Source organism: Thalassophryne amazonica, chromosome 1 (assembly GCF_902500255.1).
Source record: "Thalassophryne amazonica chromosome 1, fThaAma1.1, whole genome shotgun sequence".
NCBI lineage: Eukaryota > Metazoa > Chordata > Actinopteri > Batrachoidiformes > Batrachoididae > Thalassophryne > Thalassophryne amazonica.
In genome coordinates, this window is record NC_047103.1 from 47,066,898 (window position 1) to 47,078,414 (window position 11,517).

The window sequence follows — 11,517 nt, forward strand, 5'->3', positions numbered from 1 at the left end:
TCTCACCCTGTGTTCAGCTGCATTTCTACACTGTGTATGGGAGGTGTGCAGAAGACACTTCCACTTCTCCCTAAAAATTTTATCCATGGAAAAACTGCACAGCTAATAAACACCATGACTGATTCTGATGAACCCTCCCAAAACACACCTGTTCACCATTTTGATATCCACCATCAAAGACCATAAAAAACACAGATTTTGAGCTGCAAAAAAATTCAGTTTTCTCATTTGTCACAAACACAAACAATAATATGGCTTGTGTAGTGAAAAATCTTAACGAATCATTTATGATGTCTCTGCTGCAACTGAGTGAAATTCTCATCTTAGTTAATGTATGCCAGCAGTAGCCTGATCAATTAGGTCCCTTTAATGCACGATTACTGAAAAAATAAGCTGCTCATAATTTTTAATGTCCACACCAAAGCAAATCGTTATCAGAGCCACAGCACAGTCTACAAAAATAAGATTTTTAATAAGCACCCGAAATGAGATTTTTCTGTTAGCTTACCTTGGTTCAGACTCCAAAATGGAGCATGTCCAGGCTTCTGTTGTGACACAGCGGAGCCTCCCATACTCCACCTCTTTATCTGTGTATGGGTTCGTTGTGAATTAGCCAGAATCAACACTGCTGCTGCTGTCAACTTGGTGATGCCCAATATGGGCTTCATATTGGCTGTTTTGGGTCACAGTCACGCAGGCATTGTCCAGTATACATACAGGCGATGGATATGGTCCGTGGTTGACTGCTTGGATTTGAAACCAAACCATTCCGGATGCTGAGCAGTAGATAAATGGACCTGAATCCTGGTGATATCAATCCTTGCAAACACCTTTCTGGGCACAGACGGCAGTTGGGGTACTCCAGGTGATCAGCCTTTCCTTTCTGTAGAGGGACATCAAGCCCTTTCTTTCAGTTTACAGCAATGACACCTGTCCCCTAGATTGAAACCAAGATTAACAAAGCCAGGAGAACAGCAACTGCTCCTGCCTGAAGCTGGTCAGCTCCACTATCACAGATAAAGCCAGTGGCCCTTACATTTTTTTTTCTTCAACATAAAACTGGGTGTATTCATGTTTCTTTTTCTTCTATTAATGGAAATATGACACTTCCTACAGCAGAAAACAAGAGAACAGATAAGTCTTGGCTTCCATTGCTCTACATTGCTTTGCTGTGTTTAAGAAAGCAAAGAGACGACTATCTCTACTCTCCCTGTAACAGCGCTGTTGAGAAATACTCACAGATGCGAGCTTCTCGCTTCAGATGTCCCCGAGCTTCCATTAATTTTGCACATCTCACATTTGTAAAAGTGGCTAACCCTGCTCCCCCATCTTAAGACATGTCGCACCGAAATCATAACAATTTAGATTTAGGAGCTGATTGACCATCCGATGAGCCACCGGGATTACGTTGTGCATTTCCATGACCGGTTTCAGTATACGGCATTCGCAACAAACAGCTACAGAGATGTCCGCAAACAGTGTTTCCAACAAGTGACATAGCTACTAGAAGCATCCCAGCATGCGTGCGTATGATTAATTATCGATTTAAAAAAGTCTGATCAGCTGCACAGTGCGCGCACACACAGTGAACTTCGCAGCACACATACACACACACCCATTCCAGCTCCAAACTCGCTCTCTCAAAGTAAAAAAAAAAAAAAAAATGCCACAAATCACAAAAGGGGTAAAATCCTGAATATGCCAGACTCACTGTTATAGATTTAATCCCAAATGTAAACTCCACCCGATCAAAGAAGCTTGTGCGTGCAAAATCACGGCTGTACTTTAAAGTATTGTCCAACAAATGTTTGTATCATGATGAGTAAGTCCAATATTTGGCTTTAAATTTGTCTTGTCATACTAGATATTATTATTATTATTATTTTTTTTTTTTACTGTGCAGTGCTTAGTTTGTAGATACACTTGTTATTGGTATAACTTCAGGTCATACTATATATGACTCTGTATTTTAATGCTGTTTATTTGTTCCTCTCTCAGTGGTCCAAACCGGGGTCACTACATTGCCATTGTGAAAAGTCATGACTTCTGGTTGCTGTTTGATGATGATATTGTGGAGGTGAGTCTAGCAACTGTTCTCACGCAAATGTAGTTTTCTTTTAAAAGTCCACTTTTCTAATCCGACTGCTTGGTTTTTCTATGCTGACAGAAAATTGATGCACAGGCCATAGAAGAATTCTACGGTCTAACTTCTGAAATCTCCAAGAACTCCGAGTCGGGCTACATCCTGTTTTACCAGTCCAGAGACTGAACATGAGGCCGAGCCGGACAAAAGTTGCATGCCCTCTGTGCGAGGAGCAGCCGACCATAAACACAACCACAGCAGCCTGCATGGTATCATAACTGCCTGCACAGCTGTAATTCATACCTGTGCTTTTTCTACGCACTCAGTGCTGCGGAGCCGTTGTGGATGTTCTCTCTTAAGTACCAGCTGTTCCTGCTGGCCGTGTCCTCGTTTCCCACTACACCCTTCACTCTGACGGACGACGACGTTGCTGTTGGTGTTGTTGTTGCAGGGATGATGAGGCGGTATGACACTGAATGAAAACTGTCGAGACTTCATTTTGTTTTTGTTTTTCCTCCTAAAAGATGCTGAATGAGATGAGGGTTGTACAGATGGTTTGTGATGCGAGTGGCATATGCTTTTTTTTTTTCCCTTTGGGTGTGGGTTCAGTGGGTATTTAATAATTCATATGATGTAATATTGGCCTGGTGTCCTCGCCCCCCTCCACACACTGTAATTCCGCACTGGGGTTTACATAAAGCAGATCATATTTTTGATCAAAGATGCAACAGTGGGTGGGGAGGAGTGTGTGTTTGGCCTGCGGGCGTATCGGGTTGTCTTTCTACATTGTACAGAATGGTATTTGTATAAATATTGAAAGAAAATAATGTTGGAAAATGTTAGAGCTTGAGCAGATGTATTAACACTATGGTGCACTTTTGATACCGTTTTGTAGGTGTTGGCAAGTTTCATGTGAGGGTTTGCTTAAAAAAAAAAAGCCTGTTGTGAAACGATCATTTTCTGTTTTAAAGAAAAATAAAACGGTAAGACTGAAGCAGGGCATGCTGCTGCTTCTTGTTTTTAATTTTTTTTTAACCAGTATACTCGTAGATGGATAAAGTCAGAGTGAAAATAAGTCAAATTGGTGATGTTTAATGCAGCATTAATTGAACATCACAACAAAAACACTAAGTTGCAACAACAAATTGATTTTCAGCTGTGGTTTCTGAAAAAAAAAAAAAAGAAATTATACTTCTGAGACTTTTGACCAAACTTGCAAATTTAAACATTTTAACTTCCCACTGAAAATGGTGAAAAATTGTTATTATGTATGAAAGTTTGGATGCTGGCAGTCAAATGTATTTTGAATCCAAATCAAATTGCCTATTGAAATGTTTCTTTGTGATTATGTCTGTATTTCAAGAATATAAATTTTTACTAAGTACATACTGATTGGGGGGGAAAAATGCACACAGAAAAGATATTAAATGATGGCTTTGTGTGTACTATTTTCTAGTTAACTGTTGTTTTAATGTGACTAGTAGAAATAAGATTAAAAAACCCTGACATGTAAAATAAAATAAAAAAATCTCAAATTAAAAAAATTCCAAACAAGTGTTGTCAGTTTCAGACTAAGTAATTACATATTATATATTTTAAATTGACTGAAATGTTTGAGATTACATTTTTTTAAATATATTTTTCATTGATTTAATTTAAGGTCTGATCAGAATGCCATAATGAAAGGACACGGGAACAGAACACCTAAGATTAGACACAAAAACGACATTTTTCAAACATGCACACAAATATCTACAGGTAATTTATTGACATACTCTTGAAATGAAAACATGAGTTTGGTAAATGTCACCACAACCATTGTGCAGTTTCTATTTAAGAAATGTTGCCGTCTTTTGCATCGAGTATTCATTCAGTCTACATTTGGTTGAATGTGCACTTTTAAAATCTGCGGGATTTCATCACGTTTTTGAGTATGAAGGGCGCCTTCACAGGTGTGCGCTGATCAACTCACTGTCGCCCCTCAGCGGTCAAACCTGGTAGTGCTGCATTCATTTAGTGACAGCTGTCGAGTCACTCAAAGCCGTGTGGGGAAACGTGCACATGCGATCCATACAAAGGGCACAACTCCAACAGGAGGTGCCTGATCTGTGAAGGATGGAGACATTACGGACGACGGGAGCAGAATAACGGAGCGACTCCCAACATCAGCATCACATTTGTATCACCTCTGGGGGGGGAGGAGGAGGAGGATGAAATTAAACCCGCAGCGCAGCAATAAAAAGGTGAGAAATGCGTTGTCTGTGGATTTAAAAAAGAAAAAAGTAGTTTTCATCTGAGCATCTCTCCTCTGTGCGGAGCGGAGAGCTCCCTCTTTCCCTCCCTCCCTCCTCCATCTGCTCTTCCTCTCTCACCGCTCCGTGCACAGCCGCAGTGCACGGTGATGCGCCGTTAACGGCAGAGCCGCTCCGCGCTCCTCCTCATCTTCCTCCTCCTCTCCCAGGATCAGCATCCGTCCTCCGGGCGCTGCTGCACCTTCATCGGTGACATGGAAACAAAAACCTGCCGCGCTCCCATTTAGACGACCAGTCTCACCTCACAGTCAAGGTAGGCCCGGGGGGGGGGGGGGGGGGGGGGGGGGGGGTACGTGAACGTGCACTTTGGTCTTTGATGTGTCACTGAGCGTGGTAGATTTTTGCTGACGTGGAGCATGCAGACACACACACACACACAGTTTCTGTCCCATATGGTCAGCGCGAGCAGCAGATCGGTGTTTTCAGGCTGCAGGAGAAGCGCAGGTTCACGTCCGCTCCTCCTGCAGCCTCCTTTGTTTTTTTCTGTCCTCCTTCCCTCTGACAGTCAGCCGCTCCGCTCCGTAAACGCAGCCTGATTCCCTCGCTGACACTCCACAGGCCTCCGCCTCAATAATTCCACAAAATCCATGACTTCTTCTTTGGCCGGTGGAGCTGCGTTTCACATCTCTGTGGCTGCAATTTTATTAGTTACAGAAGCTCAGGTTGAATAAGATCACAGTCGGTGTGTGCAGTTGCATAATGTGATCTTTTTTTATGGCATGTGTATCATTCACCATCAATGTCGGATCTTTTTTGGGGGGGGGGGGGGGGTGCGGCGCAGTGATTGATAAAGACTGCTGCATGCAGAACTGGATTTCCAAATTGCACATTAAAAAGATGACTAGTGGTGCCTTCCATTTGCACTCAGGCTGGGAATTTTCCAGTTATGCCCTCAAGTAATTCTAGAATTCCAATTTGTCAACTCACATACTCAGAATTAAGAATCCAAGATGGTGGCTCTGATCGGCAGCAGCAGTGAAAGTTGTGGATTTAATGTTTTTGGCTTTTTCAAGCACTTTTATCCTTTGAGTCCAATTGAATAAACTGTGCACGCAGTACTGTCCAACTGCTGTCTGTACACATGTTGCTGCAATATTTTTCTGTGTGAAATGCCGCGTAATGTTTTGTCAGCTAGTGCCAGGAATATTGGCAAACCCAGCGGCTGTTTTTAACGATGACTGTCCGCACCACTAGCTCCTCGTAGGGCCACCCTCGGCAAATTGGTTCCAGGTGAGGAGACAGACAAAGGGTGGTCTTTGACCCTTTATGACACACACAAATAAGGATGGAGTCACCTCACCCAGATCAGGGAAACCGGGGCCGAGTCTACCATCATGGGACTCGGTCAGGCTCAGCCCAAATAAACAACACAGTGTCTTTTCCATGTGGGCTCACCACCTGCAGGGAGTCCATAGAGGGTCTGGTGCACTGTTCTTTTGGCAGTGGACAGGACCAAATGCCAACACGGACTGACACTCTGTTATGGAACTTGACTATGGGAACATTGAATATTACCTCTCTTGTGTGGGGGAGCCTGAGCCTGTGTGGGAGTTAGTGTGATACCAACTAGAAATAGGGCAAATAGATCCACAGAGGATGCTATCATCACAGCTCTCCACACAGCTTTAACGCACCTCGACAACAAAGGGGCAAGTGTGAGAATGCTTTTTATAGATTACAGTTCTGTTTTCAACACAATTGTACCCAGTAAGTTGGTCACAAAGCTCCTCAGCCTAGGCCTTAGTAATATTTTATGTGCATGCATTAAGGATTTCCTGTCTGACCACCCACAGGCAGTCAGACTAGGCCCACATCTATCCTCCAGTCTGTCTCTTAGCACCGGCGCACCACAAGGCTGCGTGCTAAGTCCGTTGCTTTATTCCATCTATGCATGGGTGATTCTTAGACTACGGGCACTTATGTCCTTTATCATATTGTATGAAAAACAGAAAAAAGGGGAAATTTCACACTTTTATAGTTATCTTTACAATGAAAGTGTGTTAAGAAATTTGTTCTAGTAGTCTATGATGACTTTTTCACCTTTTTTCAGCATCATTATATGCAAATATTGCCGTTTTGTGCTTGTCCCACACCCAAACTTTTGATCTTCAATGATAAAAATGAATAGTAAAGAAACGTTTTTTCTAATGTTTTAAAATATCTCTGAATAACCTGTTTCAGGATGGAGTTGGACTCTGCCAGGGTTGCCCCGCATCAATCCTGTTTGTGATGTTCATGGACAGGATTTCAAGGTACAGTCAGGGATTGGAGGGTGTCCAGGTTGGTGACCTCAGAGTTGCATCTCTGCTTTTTGCAGATGATGTGGTTCTGTTGGGTTCTCAGGCAGTGACCTCCAATGCGCACTGAGCAGGTTTGAGACACCTCCATATATGAGACATGGTCCTCTGTCAGAAAACAGTGGGTTGTCTCCTCTGGGTCAGGGGAGAGTTACTGCCCCAAGTGGAGGAGTTTAAGTATCTCAGGGTCTTGTTCAGGGGTAAATTGGAGCGGGAGATTGATAGACGGATTGCAGTGGTATCTGAAATTTTATGGATGTTGTACCAGACCATTGTGGTAAAGAAGGAGCTGAGCTGGAAGGCGAGGCTCTCAATTTACCAGTCAGTTTAGGCTCATATCCTCACCTGTGATCATGAGCTTCGGGTAATGACTGAAAGAATAAGACTGCGGATACAAGCGGCAGAAATAAGATCCCTCTGTCAGGGATCTGGGGTTACACTCCTGGACAGGGTGAGAAGCTCGATTATCCGGGTAGAGCCTCTACTTCTTTGCATCGAAAGCCATCTGGTGAGGATGCTCCCTGGTCGTCTCCCTAAGGAGGTCTTCCAGGCACGTCCAAACAGAAGGAGACCCTGGGGAAAACCCAGGACACGCTAGAGAGATTATATTTTCCAGCTGGCTTGGGAAGGCCTTGGGATCCTCCAGGAAGAATTACAGGACTTGGTAAAGGACAGGGAAGTGTGGAATGAGCTGCATGCTCTGCTGCCACCACATCCGGAACCCAGATAAGCGGATGAAAATGATTGCGTGAATGAATGTCTACACCAAGCTGTAAACCGAGCGGTAAATTAAAGGACTAATGTAACTTTTGCACCATCTGTTCTCTTACATGTCTGTTTGATAGACTGAATGTTGTAGCGCTCTGTACTCCCAAATCTTGGTGGCGTCCAGCTTATTCTTCAATGCATGAGTCTATGTGGAAAAAGAATGCATTCGCCTCTGCCGTGACGTCATTCGCAGTTACGACATGACTTCTGATGTAAATGGTACACTGTAGAGTCAATAGCTCCTACGTTACCTTAGAATGGAGGAAAAAGGTTTTAGATTTGTTTGTTTTGTTTTTTTTCAGTGGGAAGGGGGTGTGCTCTGGACCCAACCAAGTTACACTCCTGCATCTGAGGCTGGATGCACCCATGACCATGCAGTCGCCTTGCTGTGCATGTTGTAGCATGACTCTTAAATCCAGCGTACATGCATTGGGGTTTTGTTCTTATTAAACGGGGTGCATTGAAAATCCAAAAAGATGTTTGTGTTCTTCTGAAACAGTATTGATCATTCATGTACACTGAGCTTACACTAAAGAGCCTGTGTGTGTGTGTTTTACAGACAGGGGGCATTATGAGTGAGGAGTCACCAGTTACTCCCAACTGGCTGACCCCTGACCCCACAGCATGGGCCAGCGGAGGGGGGGTGATGGACAACAGCACCAGCCTGGGGACGTTTCCGCCACAGTACAACCTCCCGCCAAACCAGCTGCCACTGTTGGTCAACCCCTGGGACATCGTGCTCTGCTCCTCTGGGACGCTCATCGCCTGTGAGAACGCCCTGGTGGTTCTAGTGATCTGGCAGAACCCAGCACTCAGAGCTCCCATGTTCCTGCTGATTGGCAGCCTGGCGTTGGCTGACCTTCTAGCCGGCCTGGGGCTGGTGCTTCACTTCACCTGTGCCTACTTGCTTCGCTCTGACGCAGCCCAGCTGCTTACCGTGGGCCTGGTGGTGGCCTCCTTCTCGGCCTCCGTCTTCAGCCTGCTGGCCATCACCATCGACCGCTACCTGTCGCTCTACTACGCCCTCACTTACCACTCTGAGCGGACTGCCGCCTTCACGTATACCATGTTGGTGCTCCTGTGGGGCCTTTCCCTGTGTCTGGGCTTGCTGCCTGTCACAGGGGTTAACTGCCTGGCAGAGGAGGTGACGTGCAGCGTGGTACGGCCGCTGACAAAGAACAACATCGCCGTGCTGTCCGTCTCCTTCCTGCTCCTCTTCGGCCTCATGTTGCAACTCTACGTCCAGATTTGCAAGATCGTCATGCGTCATGCTCACCAGATCGCCCTCCAGCACCACTTCCTCGCTGCCACACCCCACTACGTCACAACGAGAAAAGGCGTGTCCACACTGGCCATCATCCTGGGCACATTTGCTGCCTGCTGGATGCCGTTCACCGTCTACTCTCTTATCGCCGACTACACTTACCCCCCTCTGTACACCTACGCCACGCTGGTGCCCGCCACCTACAACTCCGTCATCAATCCGGTCATATACGCCTTCAGGAATCAGGAGATCCAGAAGGCGCTGTGGCTGGTGTGCTGTGGCTGTGTGCCTGCCAGTGTGGCACAGCGGGCTCGGACACCCAGTGATGTCTGAAGAAGCAGACCCATGTGGGAAGGAAGAGGTGTCCTGGATCAGCTCCACTCCTTGCCGGATCTGTCTGGTGGAAAGAGGAGTAGTGATAGAGGGGCTTCGGTTGTGACTGATGTTCCTGGCAGATGCTGTTGGGTTTTTAACTGTAGCCCACCCGGTCCTGTACCTGTACTTGTGACACCCACCACAGGGCAAGGTGCCCGTATCAACTGTCTTCCCCAGGAAATGCACCATCCAGCCACTCCTGTTCAATCTCTGCCACGCCCTTCGTCTGCTAACGTAGCATTACATCATAGTTAGCAGCTGTGCAGCTCATCGAGTTAAATGGCACTGAAAATATGCCTGTGTTGAGGGATTACTAGTTTGCATCAGCACACAGCAGATTTAACAAATCTGAGAGGCGAGGAGGGGTGGGCAGCCTCAGCTCAACATGCAGGCTTTTCCACAGTAAAGCCTGTCTGGAGGAGCATCCCGCCGCTCTGCTACTGCACTCTTGAACATGCACCGAAAGCCAAACAGGCACAGAGAGCTAAAAATAGACCCCGGAGCTCTCTGATCCCAGACCTGCGTCCTCCACAGCCGCCAAGAAAGAAATCAAGCTGCCTGCTCTCCTCCCGTGTCCCATCTTTTGTGTACTTCTCACTCTGTGGATTGTGTGTGAATGTGTTTGGTCCATCTGCCAGCAAAACCCCTGGAGAACCCCCCAAACCCAATATAGTCCCAATCCAATTACCACCTCGCTCGCTTTGCTGAAATCCAATTGTAAAGTCATTTTTAAAATAGTTCAGTCTGCAAAGATTCAGTCAATTTTTTTTGGCGAATGTGTTACCACTAATGGGATATTGTGAAACATTAATTATGATCACATGAATCAGTGCAAACCTGCAGATAAAGGTTTTAAGGATGCCTTTTAAAAAATAATGAATCTGAATGTATTTACATAAATTACCTCCAGCAGGTTTGTTTGGATGGTAACAGGAAGCTGATTTTCACAGGTTGATTTAAACCTGCTGCAGAAAATATATTTTGAAGTAAGTTATGAAATGTTAAAAATATTTGGGGTAAAATACAACCTGTTTTCACCAAACTCTTAAAAGGCCGGCTTAGTATCTCAGAAAAGATGTTATTTAAACGAATGAATCTGGATGAAAGAGAAAATAAATGAATAAATAACTCAGATAGGGTTTTTGTGAATGAAAAGATTTTTTTTTAAGTATAAATGTTAAGATTTTTTTTTCTTTTGCAATTGCAAATGAGTGTGTTACTGAAATGCATTTTCACAAATGCTGGAAAATGATCAAGATAGACTAATTGTCAAGTGAATTTTGATAACAGGGGCAAAGCCAAAAAATTTTAAAATACTTTTTTTTTAAGCATTGAGAGATAGAGCATTGTTATTAATGCACTCATTTTCAAACCTGACTCTATTCTTCAAAAAGAGGACAAGGAGGCTTTTAAAAAATTGCAAAACGGTGCATTTTGAACCTTGGCAGAGTTCCTGGGTTTGTTTCACCTCTAATGGCACTAATGTCACAGGAACCACGTGAGCGCTGATCTGCATGCTGGATATCGATGTAACTTGCATGCAACAAGCACAGATCCCTGTAGGTCACACGTGTTACTGGCGCCGATTGCGTTGCAGTTTCCTGCAGCCGTCAGGACCTGAAGGACTTTGTTGAGATGTACAGTGCACCTCATAAGTGCGCAAATCATCACAGCATTGGCACCTTAAAAAAGTAAAGCATTAGTGAGCAGTGCAGATAAATGTCACGCTGTGTTCCGACAATGATGAGGTTTGAACAGAAGCCTCCCCCTCCTCCTCCCCATAAACACCAGCTGCTTTGAGTTAGTCACCGCACACTTGTTAGCCATCATTTTGCAGCGGTTTAACATTTTGAGACAACCTGTGGTGTCAACAGGATAAACCTGAACAGAAAACCCTCATCTGTCAGCAATAACTCACCTGTGAATGGTAGTTAGCAATACTCAGACAGCAATAACATCCACGTTCTACCGTAAATTTCCTTAAGTCGCAGTCGTTTCCTTAACCTCTTTTGAGGTTTTCAACGAGCACAGAATGGGTCTGAGATTGTCACATTGTGAGCAGTAGCTTCCTGTTGCGTCTGCCTTTCGTGCCGTGCCGAGCCGTGCTCTGTGGGTGTTGTAGCCTCGTGTCCATACGTGATTAAGCAACTGCGTTTCGTGCATACGGTACGAATTGCATGGCCTCTGGGTGTGTGCATGTGTGTGCAAACCATATTCCCTTCTTGCGCCGTCAAAGCAAAAGGGTCAGAGAATGACAGGGTTATTTGACCCCTGACCTTAAGAGGATAATGCTGCAAGTCTTCCTGTCAGTTATGAGAAAAGTGATCTCATAACAGTTGTCCTATGACGCATAGAGCTTTGGCAATTGATAGGACTCGGACACTCCAGCACTTCAAGCCAAAGTGAAATGAACTGTTC

The 11,517-nt window shown here is 44.9% G+C and overlaps 2 protein-coding genes across 2 annotated transcripts in view; both read left to right on the top strand.

Moving 5' to 3' along the window:
• The window catches only part of usp12a (ubiquitin specific peptidase 12a), a 54,115-nt gene extending 51,038 nt beyond the window's left edge, over window positions 1–3,077 (top strand). Inside the window, 2 exon segments of the mRNA XM_034169193.1 lie at window positions 1,999–2,077; window positions 2,168–3,077. Of these exon segments, the coding sequence (XP_034025084.1) occupies window positions 1,999–2,077; window positions 2,168–2,269 (181 nt within the window). The 3' untranslated portion in view covers window positions 2,270–3,077.
• Window positions 3,078–4,429: 1,352 nt separating this feature from the next.
• gpr12 (G protein-coupled receptor 12) lies at window positions 4,430–9,765 on the top strand. The gene is made up of 2 exons (XM_034169203.1): window positions 4,430–4,648; window positions 8,020–9,765. The coding sequence occupies exon 2, from the start codon at window positions 8,032–8,034 to the stop codon at window positions 9,055–9,057; it is 1,026 nt and encodes a 341-aa protein (XP_034025094.1). The 5' UTR covers window positions 4,430–4,648; window positions 8,020–8,031; the 3' UTR covers window positions 9,058–9,765.
• The last annotated feature ends 1,752 nt before the right edge of the window (window positions 9,766–11,517 follow it).